An 18,813-nucleotide genomic window follows, 5' to 3' on the forward strand; every position below is an offset into this window, starting at 1 on the left:
ATTACAGTTTAGAATAATGGTAAATCCTCAGTTGTGAGAAAGGAGATCATAAGAATGCATCAATTTTATCTGCATATTTAATTTGTCTTTTAAAAAAGTAAATATGAAAACATGTTAACATCTGTCATTAAACTATTAAATAGCTACACAAATCTGGGTTTAAGAGCACAAAAATATTGTCAATTATCATCTGTATTTCATGTTTAAAATATTTCACAGTTTAAAAAAATGAAGAATTAAGTAAAAGATGAAGTTATTAATAACTAGCATGGAAAAATCTTTTTAACTGTATGGCCCTATATTATATCATGAAATATGTTTAATGTTTTTCTCTCCTTAAAAGGAGTACACTGTAGAAAACTAGAGAACAAGGTGTACCAAGGGCAGAGGGGATTATATCATCTTTAATCCCACCACGCATAAGTAATGTCTATTATACCATTTTAGTTTCTGTAAACATTTTAAAATGTGTGTCATTTTTCAGAAAGTTTTTCAAAAGGTTGAAATCATTCTATTAAAATATTTTTTGCATCTCACTTGTTTCACTTGATGTTTGAAGATAGTACTTTCTCCAAACTGATAGCAATTCTCTATAAACAATACTTTTAAATGCCTGAGATGTTTTGTCATATGTGAAAGCTCATCATTTTTTAAACCATTATACTATTGAGCAAACGTTGAAAAGGGTGGCCCAATTTTTTTTTCTTACTGTAAATAAAGCAAGAATTAGTACCTTTGTGCATAAATCTCTTTTCACATTTTTAACTTTAAATTAAGTTATGGAAATATTGGATATAGAGTATAAATAAATGATACAGAGTGGTTTATATTAATTTACAATGGCATATGACAATATTTGTGTTTCTGTTGCTGCAACAGTGCTCCAGACTGTATTTCATTTAACATAATTTTTGGTAAGAATCAATGGCATCTAATTGTTCTTTTAATTTGAACTTCTACCTTAGAACTAATGGTATTTGCATAATTATTAGCTTATTTATTTTATAACTTGAACAGCCTTTTCACATCTTCTCCCTATGTATTTATTTCTATAGACTCTTTTAATATTCAGAATTATTATACCCCTGTCCTGTTCATTATGAATATAACACCTGGGGTGAGGCTTGACTTTGGTCTGTTGACACTTGAACCTTATATTTTTATATAATTAAATACATCAACAGTGTTTGCAATTATCTGCTCTTTATCTTAAAAGATTTATAATAATTTAACTTTAAAAATCCATTATGTTTCCTTTTTCTTTGTCACCATAAACCTGTTCTGCTCACTGTCTACCCCTCACAGTGGTGGCAAGCAAAAAATCCTGAAAGTCCACCTAAAGACTTCCCTTTCAGGAAGGTTAGAAGAATCAGGGTTACTAGGCTGAAAAAGAAGAGGTGCAGGCCCTTCTCTGGCTTATCACTCTCGCGACCACCAGTGCATCTTTCCTGAGACCACCTCCAAAACCGCAGACTGGGATGTGACTCTTGCTGTCACAAGTGTAGTTTTACACTTGATGAGGTTTCAGTAAAATAATGTATTGAGGGATTGTTGTAAACTATAAAGAATTATATGGATATGATTATGAACAACCACCAATAATAATATCAGGAAGAAATCAACAAGAAGTTTTTGAAACTTTGTCGTGGAAGGAATACAATATGAGATAAAAAGAAATTCACTAGAAATCTTACCGAAGGTCCAAACTAGCTTCTTTTCAGAGTAAATCCATCAAGCGCAGCATTTGGAGTGTTAACATACCCTGCCGTAAATCTAAGGGGGAAAAGCCCTTATATAAGTGCTTTATTCTTGATGCTTAATAACATTAACTTAAGATTAACTAATTCAGCCAGAATGAACTGGCTGGAAAAAAACACTGGAAAATAACTGTTCTGTTAATTTTTCTCCAGAATTTTAAATTTCTTTTAAAAACAGTTGTAAGCACATACAGTTAGGTTCACTTAATTCCATTTAACAGACCCAACACAAAGAAGATATAATCTTCAGGGACAGGAAGAACCTGAAGCTCAATGAATTTTACAAGATTTGCCTGCAATCACAAAACTGATGAATAGCAGCAATCATGACTACCTTCTGGTTGGTGTGATTACTTCAGAGGCATTTCTTTTATAAAATATGGGTAAAATGTTTTAATTAAAATATAAAACTATGGCAGCAATATCAAAATTGCTATTACTGAAACAATGCTATGAACATACTGAAAATATTCTCTTATACTTTACAAGCTTTTAACCAAGGAATACACAGCATTGTATTTTGTAGGGGAAAGGGAAGGTTTATTAGAACAATGCATGTAAGTAAGCTATACAAATCACTTTCCAAAAGGAGAAAAAAAGGGGGTTTATGATAGGTCAAATTCAACTTAATGACCATTAACAGCTACCTATTGGCTGCCATAAAAGGCTCCCAAATCACTGCAGATGGTGACTGCAGTCATGAAATTAAAAGAAGCTTACTCCGGGGAGGGAGGTGGGAGTGGGGTTCGGGATGGGGAACACATGTAAATCCATGGCTGATTCATGTCAATGTACAGCAAAAACCACTACAATATTATAAAGTAATTAGCCTCCAATTAATAAAAATAAATGGAGAAAAAAAATTGGAAAGGTAAACAAATTAAAAAATAAAAGATGCTTACTCCTTGGAAGGAAAGTTATGACCCACCTAGATAGCATATTAAAAAGCAGAGACATTATTTTGCCAAAAAAGGTCCGTCTGGTCAGGGCTATGGTTTTTTCCAGTGGTCATATATGGATGTTAGAGTTGGACTGTGAAGAAAGCTGAGCGCCAAAAAATTGATGCTTTTGAACTGTGGTGTTGGAGAAGATTCTTGAGAGTCCCTTGGACTGCAAGGAGATCCAATCAGTCGATCCTAAAGGAGATCAGTCCTGGGAGTTCATTGGAAGGACTAATGCTGAAGCTGAAACTCCAATACTTTGGCCACCTCGTGTGAAGAGTTGACTCATTGGAAAAGTCCCTGATGCTGGGAGGGACTGGGGGCAGGAGGAGAAGGGGACGCCAGAGGATGAGATGGCTAGATGGCATCACCGACTCGATGGGCATGAGTTTGAGTAAACTCCGGGAGTTGGTGATGGACAGGGAGGCCTGGCGTGCTGCGATTCATGGGGTCGCAAAGAGTCGGACATGACTGAGCGACTGAAATGAACTGAACTGATTGGCTGCCATCTGTTTATTCTACATTTTGACATCACCTTTCAGAGAAAGCAAACAGACAAAAAATGAAAACTACTAAGGAATTTGGCACTGTAAAGAACTCAATACATACCATCACCATTTTTAAAAATCACTCCAACTGAATCCTCACCAAACACCTTGTTGTTGTACACAAGCCACAAAGGCTTCATTTTGGAATCCATGTATTTACACTTCTCAACACTGAGGGAAGAAAGGGAAAAATTAGCCCACTTCAGTTAAAACACATAGCAAGACTGTAATGTTGCCATAATATACTAGGCCTGGGAAAACCCCTCTCTTGTTCCATTCAGGTCTACAGAAGACAGAACTAGAACATTTCCTCTTGGCAGAAAAGCAACTGTGACACTAGCCTTGGTCAGCATGCAGTGATGATAAATGAGCTGAACTGAAAATCCAGATTTGCCCTTCTCACCACTATATTTAAAGCTCCTCCTTTTCTTTCCTTATTCTTCTTTAACTTTTGTTATCATACATGGACAATAACAATCAGAATATAACACTGGATTGTGAGTTCATTCGTGATTTCCTAAAGAGGGATCAACTTTGAATCCTGATATACTGAACATAATTATTACTTTCCCATTGTTACTTTTGCAGGAAAAGTAAAAATAAGAAATCATTTTCTAAGTTCATTCAAAAATTTCATTTTGAAGGAAAGTTTAATTAGTAAATAATCTATGATGGCTGCCAACATTTTGCTTACATAAGACTTTCAACTCTAAGAAACCAGTAATATAGAAAACAAATTTAATTACATATAATTGAAAGGAACTTAACTTCCACTAAGCCCACTGGTAAATTAGCTAGAAGGCAAACATCCTATTAACATGAGAATAACTTTAGAGAACTTTAAGAGTTTCCTTCTTTAATTATATTCCAATTACCAACTGCAGTCTTCACTGCTCCCCTAAGGCAGTCACTCGGAAATCCCTCCTGCAACGCTATTTAAAGGGAAGTTCACCAAGCACAGTACAGAAGGTCACTTACTAGAATTCTGAGAGGATAACACATGGGTTCAGAGGTGACTGCAGGTCAGAGAGCGCTTCACCGTAAGCATTCTGTTTTAAACAAGTGTGCATTGCTTCTTTCCCTTTGGCTCTATTTAGCGTCATTGCATTCAGTTTGATTAAACTAAAGTTTTTAGTTTATTGAGTGCTTCAACCTGAAAAATAAGTTTCCACACCACCAAAATTCATTTCTGTTAAAAATAATATCACGTGGTACTATTAATCAATAACCATTTCCCTATTAACTCTCCTCCCTGCAACATACAGGCAGGGTAATCAACTAAAGTAAAAATAGTACTCGCTTTATGACAAATATATTACATACAAGAAAATAAATTTATTGTGAACACTTGTTAAAGTATCATTTTTCAAATGTTCACAAATCCTTTTCTTAAATAAAATATTATAAATTAGAGAAAAGTAGAGACCTAGATTGCAGGTAAGAAGATAAGTATGAAACTTTACTCAGAACTCTGTAGCTGAGTTCAACTAGAATTTGAAACACAATAAATCTGAACCACACTCTAACTGGGCAACTCTACAGTATGAAAGGAAAATCTGTATTTTCAAGTAATCCTGAGATTGACATTACTATCTTTGTCATCACTCTTGTTTAACATTTTATCAGTATATTCTCTTTCAACTAAGGGTATAGCATAAATGACTGTACAATAAAATAAATACAAATACAGACAACAATAGCTGTTGTTCAAATCTAAATTACTGGTTTTTACAATGAGGCAAACTCTAGCTATCAAAACTTGAAAGTGAAAGTTGCTCAAATGTATCCAACTCTTTTTGCAACCTGATGGACTATACAGCCCTGGAATTCCTCAGCCCTGAATACTGGAGTGGATAGCCTTTGCCTTCTCCATGGGATCTTCCCAACCTAGGGATGGAACCCAGGTCTCCTGCATTGCAGGCTGATTCTTTACCGGCTGAGCCACAAGGGAAGCCCAACAATACTGGAGTTGGGTAGCCTATCCCTTCTCCAGCGGATCTTCCTGACCCAGGAATTGAACTGGGTTGAATCTCCAGCATTGCAGGTGGATTCTTTGCCAGCCAAGGTACCAGAGAAGCCTCTGTCAAAACTTATGCAAATAAAGAAAAACTTATGCAAGTAGTACAAGGGGAATCAACAATGGCCAACTGAAACAAAATCATGTGTTTAAAAGTCAATCTTATTTTTACTAACTTAAGGACAGTCCAGGTCATACAGGTTAAATTCTTTAAGACCTAGCCTTCAGTTCAATTCAGTCGCTCAGTCATGTCCGACTCTTTGCGACCCCATGAATTGCACATGCCAGGCCTCCCTGTCCATCACAAACTCCCGGAGTTTACTCAAACTCATGTCCATCGAGTCGGTGATGCCATCCAGCCATCTCATCCTCTGGCGTCCCCTTCTCCTCCTGCCCCCAATCCCTCCCAGCATCAGGGACTTTTCCAATGAGTCAATTCTTCGCATGAGGTAGCCAAAATACTGGAGTTTCAGCTTCAGCATCAGTCCTTCCAATGAACACCCAGGACTGATTTCATTTTGGATGGACTGGTTGGATCTCCTTGCAGTCCAAGGGACTCTCAAGAGTCTTCTCCAGCACCACAGTTCAAAAGCATCAATTCTTCGGCACTCACCTTTTTCACAGTCCAACTCTCACATCCATACATGACCACTGGAAAAACCATAGCCTTGACTAGATGGACCACTGTTGGCAAAGTAATGTCTCTGCTTTTCAACATGCTATCTAGGTTGGTCATAACTTTCCTTCAAAGGAGTAAGCGTCTTTTAATTTCATGGCTGCAGTCACCATCTGCAGTTATTTTGGAGCCCAGAAAATTAAAGTCTGACACTGTTTCCACTGTTTCCCCATCTATTTCCCATGAAGTGATGGGACCAGATGCCATGATCTTAGTTTTCTGAATGTTGAGTTTTAAGCCAACTTTTTCACTCTCCTCTTTCACTTTCATCAAGAGGCTTTTTAGTTCCTCTTCACTTTCTGCCCTAAGGGTGGTGTCATCTGCATATCTGAGGTTATTGATATTTCTCCCAGCAATCTTGATTCCAGTCTGGCATTTTGCATGATGTACTCTGCATATAAGTTAAATAAGCAAGGTGACAACATACAGCCTTGACATACTCCTTTCACAACGTGCAACCCATTTGTTGTTCCATATCTGGTTTTAACTGCTGCTTCTTGACCTGCATACAGATTTCTCAAGAGGCAGGTAAGGTGGTCTCATATTCTATCTCTGTAAGAATTTTCCACAGTTTGCTGTGAGCCACACAGTCAAAGGCTTTGGCATAGTCAATGAAGCAGATGTTTTCCTGGAATTCTCTTACCTTTTTTATGATCCAACGATGTTACAATTTGATCTCTGGTTCCTCTGCCTTTTCTAAATCCAGCTTGAACATCTGGAAGTTCTTGGTTCACATACTGCTGAAGCAGCTTGGAGAATTTTTGGCATTACTTTGCTAGCATGTGAGATGAGTGCAATTGTGCAGTAGTTTGAACATTCTTTGGCATTGCCTTTGGGATTGGATTGAAAACTGACCTTTTCTAGTTCTGTGGGCACTGCTGAGCTTTCCAAATTTGCTGGCATATTGAGTGCAGCACTTTCACAGCATCATCTTTTATGATTTGAAATAGCTCAGCTGGAATTCTATCACATGCACTAGCTTTGTTCATAGTGATGCTTCCTATCTACCCTATGGAATATAAAATCCTTGATGGCAGCAACATAGTTAATGTAGTTTCACATCACCAATACCTAACACAAACCATGGCATGTAGCAGGTTCTAAATAAGTATATATTAAGTCATTTTTAAAAAACCTTTTAGTGGTAGGTTAGATAACATTCAATTCAGGAAAAATTATTGCTAAAGAACAAGAGCATGTCATTCAGTTCAGTTCAGTTCAGTCACTCAGTTGTGTCCGACTCTTTGTGACCCCAAGAATTGCAGCACGCCAGGCCTCCCTGTCCATCACCAACTCCCGGAGTTTACTCAAACTCATGTCCAATGAGTCGGTGATGCCATCCAGCCATCTCATCCTCTGGCGTCCCCTCCTCCTCCTGCCCCCAATCCCTCTCAGCATCAGGGTCTTTTCCAATGAGTCAACTCTTCGCATGAGGTGGCCAAAGTACTGAAGTTTCAGCTTCAGCATCAGTCCTTCCAATGCACACCCAGGACTGATCTCCTTCAGGATGGACTGGTTGGATCTCCTTGCAGTCCAAGGGACTCTCCAGAGTCTTCTCCAACACCACAGTTCAAAAGCATCAATTCTTCAGTGCTCAACTTTCTTCACAGTCCAACCCTCACATCCATACATGACCATCAGTATCTGTCAATGACGAATTTCAGCATGAAGAAGCTAATACAGGGTTCCTTTCCTTAATGGCAGAAATGCTCTCATTTCATCCTCTAGGGCACCAAGAAGCCACCAACAAATCAAGCCTGGGCCATGGTTATGCATCTCATTTGCAAGAAAGCTCTTGAAAAACCATCGCTATTTGCAATTACTTAGCTGTATGAGTCAAGACTATCTCCAAAACAAAAATATACAAATAACTGGATACTGAGACAATTGTCAACAATAACCCTTGCTGGAATTCTGTGTTCAGTAAAACAGCATCTGTTTATTGGCTTATGTTTCACTTCAGCTTCAAAGATATATTTATACTAAAAAAAAGAAATTGTTGTCTATTTTATTTTGACGTAAAAAAGACGAGTGTTGCTAAAAAGTTTGAAAACTCCCAGTGTAAAAAAAAAAAAAGATTTAGTTTTATAGTTGGACAGAACTAAGTCTGAAACTTATTCTTTTACTTAGTAACTGTGAGCTTTTAGGCAACTTACTTAATCTCTTGGAACCTTGTTTTTCACCTTGTCAAATCCAGGCAGGATCAGTAACTACTGTGGCACATTATTAGGAGAGTAAAATAGCATACTTAAAACACTTATTATGGCTCCTGGAATATAGTAAACATTTAATATCTGATCTATTAAAAATGACTAATACCTCATTATCTGCAATGATTAGAAAATGAAGACCTAGGAAGAAAATGAAGGAATATGAGAGAGAGATTTAATGCCTGAAATATCACAGTTTCAGGCATGTATACACAGTTTGAAAAAGCAGCTTGAGTATATTGAATTCTAGAAGCTATAACACCTATGAACTCAGGTGTCAAAATATTTCAGTCTAAAACAAATGACAGAGCATATGAATTGTATATAGTATTCTAATTGGAAAGAGTATCTCAATGCTATGAAAAAAACAGGGTCTAAAGATGTCACAACCTTTGTTACCACCAAACCCATTGTTAAGCATGTCTAAATAGGTATTTGCTACTAAAATTTAAGTCATGGTACTAATACTATGAGGAATCCTAATTTTTCAAATAGCATTCAGTAACATTCTGCTAAATTTGCTGAAACTTCATTTCTTGGCTTAGATTTTTTATTAAAAAATGTATTAACTGAATTTAGTTATGGAAATCTCTTATGAAACAATGTGATGGGAGAAATAGCATATGACACAATTTATCAAATATCATGTGGCAAAGTGAACATTAAGATTAAAGCAAGCTGATACCTGCTTAGAAAGCGCTTTCATGTGACCTACGCTTCCCCAGCAGTACGCTTCAAGGATAACACCAAATTGTACTGAAGCAGCAGGAATGTGTACTTCAGATCTGCAAAAAGTTAACAGGAAAGAAGATTTATCAAACACTTCAGGTCCCCAAATGAAAATACTTCTTTATTCTATTATGAAATTAACTAATGATGCTTATGAAAGAAAGGAAGGTCATATCATGTATACAGTCACTGGTTGGATGCTAAACTTTTAATTCTTTAAACATTGTAGTTCAAAAAGATATGGGATGTTAACACTAGTTAATTGTTTATTCCATGAAATCCAAAGTTTTTACATCTTATTTTTTGGAATGAAATTATAATATTACCAATTTACAGACAATTAAGATGAAATAGATCTGACTCATATCACACAACTAACAAATCCCTCAATTGACTTCTATTTGATTTTTTTCTCATTTAAAGAATGGTAAACACACTTGAAAAAGGAAGGAATATCTTATTCTGTTATTCCTTTGAGGATTTAAAAATAAGAAGATTGAACTAGATGAGAAAGAAAAGTTAAAAAGTTAATAATAAAGAAATCAAGATTCAGAACTATAACCCCTAAAATTACATCAAAATACCATACAGCTTATTTTCTATAAGAAGCTTAGCCAAAGAGGTGAAAAGTTATCTTTCTCTGTTACTGATTAGCTTCAACAATATGAAGTCCAGGTGGAAAAAAACCACAAATGTCTGAATAGAGTCAGAAACAAAGAAGTGACAATCTTCCTAGGAAACAAAAGAACTTTAGTTCTCTTTCCCAATTCTACTCCCATATAAACTTGGTTTAATAAGACTGATGTATTTCTGAAAACGACCTTGTCAATAAAGCAGCTAAAAATAAAGTTGCTGTTATAGGAAAACCTAAAATCTTTTATATATACACACACACATATACATATAATTTTATTTATTTATTTTTTGGCTGCGTTGGGTGTATGTTGCTGGGTGGGCTTTTCTCCAGTTGTGGTGCATTGGCTTCTCATTGCATTGACTTTTTTGTTGCAGAGCCCGAGTTCTAGGGCGCACACACTTCAGTAGCTGCTACTCCCAGGCTCTACAGCACAGGCGCAATAACTGTAGTGCACGGGTTTAGTTGCTCCACGGCATGTCAGATCTTCCTGTATCAGGGACTGAACCTGTGTCTCTTTCGTTGGCAGATGGATTCTTTACCTCTGAGCCACCAGGGAACCCCTAAAATCTTTATTTATGCAATAGTAGCAATGATGATACAACTATCCACAACCTTTTGGAGGAATAAGTAAGTCTATTTTTTAATCCAAATATGTTAACACAATAAGTATACTTTATTGGAAAATAGCAATACTTATAACCATCAGTAGTAGTAATAAAAATTACTATGATGAGAAGTTATTAATTACAGTTAAAAATCAAGGAGGCATAGAGGGACATTTATTTGAGTTACATTGCCAAAACATGAAAATTGAGAATCTGGGTATTGAGAAATAGGAGAAGACACCAGGAAAGCAGAAATGCTATGGATGACTCAGAAACAATTAAAGCAGCTGGACTGTTCTGCTAAATGTCCTATATTATGCTGATTAATACTTACAAAAACATATAGTGGACTCAATTTGAAATATAAAAGACTTACCTGAGGTGCCAAAATAAAAACTGCCTTATCCTCCGATTAGCAAGTGCTCTTTCTAGTAGGAATCTAGACAAGGCACAATCAAGAAAAGGCTCATATTTTAAAACTTGCACCAGCTGTAAAAGATACTGAGAGAGTTCTTCATCACTGAAAGAAACAAAATACAGAGTAAGTCACTCAACAATCAGAGCTGGAAAAAGACCCCTTCTTACTTGTCAAACTTCAATTACTAACTTACTGAAACAGTGGTTCTTTTGAGTCAAGCTTGTTGTATGCTTACATTCAGTTTCACGATTACAAGAACACAAGATAAGTTGAGGATTTCTGGTGGACAGAAGAGTGTGTGAAAAGGAGCAAAGAACAGCTATATGGGGCACTTTCAGTAAGTTAACTAGGTTGATACAACTGATGACTGTATTTACAATCAGCCCAGAGTTATATTAAAAATAGTTTTCTGATCATGCTGAAGAAGTTTACATACTCAATCAACCAGTTTTTTAAAATACAAATTCCATAAGTACTTCAGCAACTTAATTTTCCTTTCCTATCAAAGGGTTAAGTAATTTTTGCTCCCAGATAATGAATGAACAATTAAAATCTTCAAATAGTTTGAAGAATAAAGAGTGCATTTATAAGCTGGAAGGACTCAAGGAATTAACAAAACACTATAATTAAATGAGCTGAATTAATTAAGATTGTGGCTCTCTATTTTGTATCTATCTCCAAACCACTCACATGTAAACAGTCTCATTAGAGGCAATTCCTGTAGTCAGGTTAAGATACGTATCTCAAGTCCTCTACTTGGTGACTAGTCTTAGACAATAAACAGTTAAGAATGTAGTCTAAATCAGATGTGGAACCTAAATCTAGGACATTATTCACCTGGAAAAAAAAAACCTCATAAGCAGAAAATTTAACAGAGGAAAACTCATTAGAATTACCTATATGAACTTGGGATCACAGCAATCTCTGCCTAGGGGTCAATATATTTGAAAAAAACAAGTGGCTCATTCCAGGGAGGTGGCCAGGTAGCCCCTCCCCCTCAGGTATCCTCTGCAAACGTAGGGAGGCTGAGGAACAACTGGGAGCCTCATTTTTAAACACTATCAATACAACTATCTTAAGCTTACTGTAAAACCCATCCCATTAGAAAATCTATAAATAGTGTAAATTATAGAAGTATAGAAGACGCTTCCTCTGTCCTCATACTGAAAAAGATGTCTCATAGACATACCTGAAAAAATGTTTTGTATAATTTGTTTTGAACATCACACAATTTAAAACATAAATGATTTATTTTAAAAAAGAAAAAAAGTCACTGTATCCTTAATTTTCTGAGAAGTTTTGCTTTTTAAATAATCATACAGAGACTTCCCTGGTGGTCCAATGGTTAAGATTCTGCACTGCCAATGCAGGGGGCGCAGGTTTGACCCCTGGTCTGGGAACTAAGATCCCACATGCTGTGCGTCACAGCCAAAAGAAGAAAAAAAAAAAATGTACGGTATAACCACTCCTTTTGAGGCTAGAAGGAAAATGGAAAAAATTTTAAATGTTCATTGTCTGAGATTGTCTCCATAATGATATTTTATTAAATAAATCCCACAGATTCTCACACATGTACTATCCTAAAGGGACTATAGAAACATGTTCACTGTAGCATTGTTAACAATGGGAAATTTTGAGAAAATTTTAAATGTTCTTCAATAGAGAAATGGAGAAATATAATAAATCTCTATGACAGACTATTACACAGTAGTGAAAGGAATAAACTACATTTATACATAACAAGAGAAGACTGCCCTCAAAAACCTCATGTTCAATAAAGGAAGAAAAAAACTATGTAAAACAATATATAAATGACAAAGCACATTTATGTAATTTTTAAATGTAACACATTATCTCATACCTATACTTTATGGATATATGAAAGTGATAAAAAACAGAAAAATAATGTATAGAAGAATACACACCAAATTTGTGGTAACAGTTGTCTCTGGGAAGTGAAAGTAATCAGGACTGAATAAGCAAACTATGAAGACTCTAACTGTAATGTTAATTGCTTAAAAAAAAAATACAAACTTAAAAAAAGACTTTAAAAATACAAATTAAGAAATTAATATTTTTTAGTTCTGGGTAGTGGACAGAAAAGAGTTAATAGAATAGCAAGCCAGATTGCTATCCTTTGAAAAAGTAAGCTTACAAGGTTAGCCCTTGGCTGGCATCTGGGAATGCAGACTGGGAAGGCTTCTCACCACCCTAACAGATAAGACTGGGTCACTGCTTAAACTGCTTTTGCAAACAGTACAGCTTATGCCCAACACCCATTTTCATTTCGGGAGTCTAGGATTTGGGAATATGCTAGACAAAGGTACTTAAGTGACTAGGTCTTAATAAAAATCAAACTAGCGAACAAACAAACTACAACTAAGTCTCTATCAAGCTCTCTGGTAGACAGTATTCAGGCATGCTGTCACAAATTGCTGCTGAGGGAATTAAGTGCAGTGTGACTCCTTTTGGAAAGAACTTGTAGCAGCATCTCTCTGGTTTCCTCTGGATTTTGCCCCATGAATTTTTCCTCTGCCAATTCTGCTCTGGATTCTTTTGCTAAAATAAATCTTAGCCAAGAGTCATGACACTGGAGAGTGATCTTGGGGACCACCAAATGCAGTTTTTGACTGTTTTTTTGTTTGTTATAGAGAGGGGACTTCCTGATGGTTCAGTAGTTAAGATACGGTGTTTCCACTGCAAGGGGGTATGGGTTTAATCCTTGGTCAGGGATCTAAGATACTGCATGCCATGTGGTGTGGCGTGGCCAAAAACAAAAACATCTGTTTCGTGTGTGTGTGTGTGTGTGTGTGTGTGTGTGTGTGTGTGTGTTGGATAAGACAGACTTGAGAGTTTCGTGTGTGTGTGTGTGTGTGTGTGTGTGTGTGTTGGATAAGACAGACTTGAGAGTGTGATAGAACAACAGGGAGGAAGGGAACAAATGCTCTGACCTGAATCATTCCTAGCCTTTTCCTTTCTTACAGAACATTCCAGCAGATCTCAACTTCTCTTCTCATCCACAAGTTATTCCTTGACCCCAAAAAGCCTCCTGCAGGAGATACCTCATCTGTTGCAGGCAACCCACAGCATATTCTCACACATACTGATCTGGATAGCTGAAATCTAGAAGCTCAAGGGCCTCCCAGGGGGGCAGTTTAGGCCAAATCTGAAGTAGTGCTTGAAACTGTTTAAAAATTGAAAGGAAAAAAAGATTACTTTTCTCTCCTATAATTTCTAACCATTTATCTGTTTTTTCTCAGTACACAGGAACAGAGATGGGTCAAAAGAAAGGAGAAGCATACATGCAATTACTAAGGTCTCAAAAATCCATTATTGCTAATATAGGTTAATAAAAGATGATATCTGTTGAGATATTCTCTAGGTAAGCAGGCAAAAAAGTGATTATGTACTTAGCTGGAAGTAGAATGATACACTGAATATATGAATTCTACAGTCATTAACCATTAACATTTTTTTAAAGGAAATAAAGGCAGGGGCAAGAGGAGAGGAGAAGGTGAGAGGAAGGGGAAGAGAGAGAAATGACCAAGAAATACTTAAAGGCCTTTGAGGGAGGCCAAAGAGGGAGGGTGATTGCAGCCATGAAATTAAAAGACGCTTACTCCTTGGAAGGAAAGTTATGACCAACCTAGACAGCATATTAAAAAGCAGAGACATTACTTTGCCAACAGAGGTCCGTCTAGTCAAGGCTATGGTTTTTCCTGTGGTCATGTATGGATGTGAGAGTTGGACTATAAAGAAAGCTAAGCACCGAAGAATTGATGTTCTTGAACTGTGGTGTTGGAGAAGACTCTTGAGAGTTCCTTGGACTGCAAGGAGATTCAACCAGTCCATCTTAAAGGAGATCACTCCTGGGTGTTCATTGGAAGGACTGATGTTGAAGGTGAAACACCAATACTTTGGCCACCTCATGCGAAGAGTTGACTCATTGGAAAAGACCCTTATGCTGGGAGGGGTTGGGGGCAGGAGGAGAAGGGGATGACAGAGGATGAAATGGTTGGATGGTATCGCTGACTCAATGGACATGGGTTTGGGTGGACTCTGGGAGTTGGTGATGGACAGGGAGGCCTGGTGTGCTGCAGTTCATGGGGTCGCAAAGAGTTGGACACGATGGAGTGATTGAACTGAACTGAATGAGGGAGGGATATACGTATACTTATAGCTGATTCACCTTGTTGTACAATAGAAATCAATACAACACTGTAAAGCAAGTATCCTCCAATTAAAAATAATTTTTTTAAAAAAGAAATACTCAAAGGTAAAATTCAAAGTACAAATATAAGCTGCAAGACTCAAACTAATAAAAGGCAATTTACATATAAAAAGTACATTAATAAATCAACATAAAATTATCTTGAGTTTAAGAGTATCTATCACTTTATAAAACTTTATTGATTAGAATACATTTAAATCCTTTAAATCATAGTAAGTTACCCATAGGAAATAAATAGTACCTAGTTTATTAAACACAGCCAGTTTCCCATTTACAGATGCCACTTAGAAATTATCAAGACGTAGGATAAAAAAGCATCCCATGGGGGGATGACTGGGGAGTGCCTGTGATGGTTGGGTTCAGGTGGACATGGAAACCTAAGTTCCAGAAAACCCAAATTTCTAGAAAGGATTTTATCTGCCTCCCATGAGAATGCAGTGAGACTCATCAGAGTTGATTTCCTTTTATGAAGGGTTGATTTTGGAAATCCTCCTCATGATTTTGATATGCTTATAGCTTACATTCTTATCACAGAAGGGAAGTGGGAAGAAAATTGGATATGGAGGCGAGTGAAACACTTTTTTGATAATTATGAGTTGTGGTTGCCCAAAGCTCAACCCTATATGACAAAGTCTTATTCCTTAATTTCTAATTTATGTCACTGGGTTTTCTTGGGTATTACTTAAATAGCACTGACATCAAGACCAAGGAAGAAGCACAAAATGTATGCAAGACCAGACATACAAGAATATTGCAAATAGATGGCAATGGCTGAAGGCTTCTCTCAATTGCCTGTTCAATCTCAAAGTCGTGTTGTAGGAGGTAGCCTGTGGAACCTCCTACCTGCCTTGTCATTTGTCATTTGAGCATTTGTGAGAAACTTGGGCTTTGACAATTACATAAAAATAATTTACATTCTATTGTTTTAATTATGAAAATTATAAAACTTCTCATTAATTTCTCAAGTGCCCAAAACAAGCCAACATCTAAATGAGTAACTAGCAGTTAAGGTATTTTCTCATACGAAACAAATTTAAAATTTAAGTTCTCTAATGATAATTTATAAAAAATTAATTTTAAATTGCTTTACATTAGCAGAAAAAAAATCCTTTTGAGTAATTTTTAGAAGTTGATTACATTACTATTATCAATATACGTTTACATAAATTACTAACTTGATATGAAATGTGATACTTTGCAATTTATGTAATAAATTATATCAAAGTTATTCAACAAATACAGTGAAATGTTACTTTTTACATTTTAACTTTTACCTTAAATCTTGATTCAATTATTCTTAAACTACTAAAGAAAAAGATTACCTCTTATACTTGCTCTTTTAATGTATACAGTATATGTACGCATACAGTACATAGGCAGACGAACATACACTTATCTGTGGTATCAAAACCCCACGGGGATAGGGCTATTAGGGGAAAAATATGTGACAATGCTCCTCAGGAATGTAATAATGAAAAAAGATTGAGGAATACTGGCTTAAAGATATGAAACACCTACCTCACCTCAGTATCACCCACTTTCTCCAAAACTCTAATGGACCAGTAGTCCTTCTTATATAGATAAGGGGGACCGTTTCCTAAGGAACTAAAACAATAGTTTAAAAAAACTCCTAGCATAATACACTGCTCCACAAAAACAATACTGGGATAGATAATGTTATATAATACCAGAGGTTCAACTGTGTTATGGGTTAAAAATAGCCATACTAATGAAAAGTAATTCTCTTAGTATATTATTTATAATTATTAAATTGAAATACAAACATTAAATTACAAACACTCATCACTTCAGTTTGATGAAAGCTATGGAAGCAAATAGGGAAGGCAAATCTGACTTAACCAAAGAAATAGTGAAGTTAGTTTCACTGTTTTCACTATAAATAGTGACATTAACATGTAATTCATTACTCATCTGCTGCAGAGATGATTGAATTAATTTCACTATTTATATGGCTATTGAAATCCCTTCTGCAGTATGCCAAAAGAATACTTTCCTGTGGATTAATGGGAGGCTAATCTTTTACAGAATTTTCACCCATGGCTTATACCTTCAGAATCACAGTACAAATTTGCACCAAGTTCTGACTCTCCACTTCTCTTAGGCAGTCAATTTTTTTAAAAAATGTATTTATTCATTTATTTATTTTTTACTGCACTGGGTCTTAGTTGCTGCACAAGTACTTTCTCTAGTTTCGACGAACGGAGGCTACTCTCTAGTTGTAGGTCATGGGCTCTAGGGCGCATGGGCTTCAGTACTTAAGGGCTCTCAGGCTCTAGAGAGCACAGGCTTAGTAGCTGTAATGAATGGGCTCAGCTGCTCCACGGCATGTGGAATCTTCCCGGCCCAGGGATCAAACCCATGTCCCCTACATCATCAGGCAGATTCTTAACCACTTGACCACTAGGGAAGTCTGGTAGTCAATTTATTGAAAATGTGGTTTATATTCTCTTCTACCAGTTCAGTGTAGCTGGTAATGGGATAGGACCGGGGAGAAGCCAAAACACACTATTTTTCATTCTTTTGCTCTTCCTCTCTAGACTACTAAAAGGGGGGCTTAGGACCATGAAATTCACATCTTCCTGTACTTGCTTATACACATTTAGGTTTTTCTATTTGAGTATTAAGTTACACTACTGACTTTTTCTACACAATGGAGGAAATTAACTTATATCTGAAAACAATGCTTTAGATTCACTCATGGAAATGAGACAAGTATACTAAATTCCTCAGTATAAAAATCTGTGTCCCTGGGGTTCAAATTAAAGAAATATTAAGCTTGAACTGTCTTATTTTATTTTCTGACAACTAGAATATAAAACCTCTGTTTCAGATATCTTAAGAATACAGTAAGAATTTTTTTCTATTCTAATTCTATTCAAAATAATAAAATGATGTATTTTTTGGATAGGCACTTAGAAATGAATGCTATTCATGAGAAGTAGGCAAATGTGCCAACTAAAAAATTCTTATATCTTACATTCAACCATTATAGGGGTTCACAGAAAACTAACCTTGAATTTAAAGAAATAACTGGTTAGATGACAACTATACTGGAACAATTAAAATCTAGCTTTAAAAAGAAAAAGACATCCTGACAAAAACAGCTCCTTTTCAAAGTAGGTAATGGTCATGTGGCCTAACTGTATAAACAGTTTAAATAAGGCATATAATTTTGTAACATGATTTGAAAAAAAACCTGTTAGACACTAGGAATAAACTCAAAAGAAATCCTTTCTAGGGATTTCCCTGGTGGTCCAGTGGGTAGGACTTGGCGCTCCAAGTGCAGGGGGCCCAGGTTCAATCCCTAGTTGGGGAACTAGATCCCACATGCTGCAATGAAGATCAAAGATCCCGAGTGCCACAACTAAGACCTGGAGCTAAATAAATAAATATTTAAAAAAAAAAAAAAAGAAATCCTTTCTAAACTTAATTTGAGAAATAAAATAAAGCAAAGATTTTAAAAATACAAGATTAAAATAAATATGTATTTCTCAACTAAATTTAAGTCATTATAGAGTTTTTAAGCTTTTTTTTTTCATTTATTTTTATTAGTTGGAGGCTAATTACTTTACAATATGAATGTAAAGTAAAAAATTACTTTACAATATGAATCAGCTATGGATTTACTTGTGTTCCCCATCCTGAATCCCCCCTCCCACCTCCCTCCCCCCATCCCATCCCTCTGGGTCTTCCCAGTGCACCAGCCCTGAGCACTTGTCTCATGCATCCAACCTGGACTGGTGATCTGTTTCACACTTGATAATATACATGTTTCAATGCTATTCTCTCAGATCATTCCACCCTTGCCTTCTCCCATAGAGTCAAATATAGATTTAATAAAACAAGAAAAAATTTAAAAGATCAATTGAATTCAAGTAAGTAAGGTGAATAAATATTGTTCTCTTAATATAACAAATGTATTCATTCTGATTAAAAAATCACTTCAGGAATCTTTCTGGAGAAAATTGATAACCAAATGCATTTCATAATGCCACTGTTTTTTCATAGGTTCTTGAAAATAAA

General features: G+C 36.0%; 2 protein-coding genes across 19 annotated transcripts in view; one reads left to right on the plus strand and one right to left on the minus strand.

Moving 5' to 3' along the window:
* Positions 1-18,813, minus strand: part of CEP70 (centrosomal protein 70) — a 240,464-nt gene that overhangs the window by 158,652 nt on the left and 62,999 nt on the right. The gene's annotated exons all lie outside the window — the stretch shown is intronic.
* Positions 1-18,813, plus strand: part of LOC122675417 (fas apoptotic inhibitory molecule 1-like) — a 96,631-nt gene that overhangs the window by 61,953 nt on the left and 15,865 nt on the right. For 3 of the 9 annotated variants that reach the window (XR_006335255.1, XM_043874164.1, XM_043874165.1), the window contains one exon: positions 10,042-10,142. The exons of 3 other annotated variants lie outside the window; for them this stretch is intronic. Coding sequence is in view for 4 of the 6 variants with exons in the window: in XM_043874164.1 (XP_043730099.1) it covers positions 10,042-10,142 (101 nt within the window). In the remaining 2 variants the exon portion in view is untranslated. Of the gene's footprint in view, positions 1-7,667; positions 9,944-10,041; positions 10,143-13,522; positions 14,228-18,813 lie in introns of those variants that run through there. 3 more of the 9 variants (XR_006335256.1, XM_043874166.1, XM_043874162.1) reach the window with 2 other exon arrangements.

The sequence above is a fragment of the Cervus elaphus genome, chromosome 19, assembly GCF_910594005.1.
Source record: "Cervus elaphus chromosome 19, mCerEla1.1, whole genome shotgun sequence".
Lineage (NCBI taxonomy): Eukaryota > Metazoa > Chordata > Mammalia > Artiodactyla > Cervidae > Cervus > Cervus elaphus.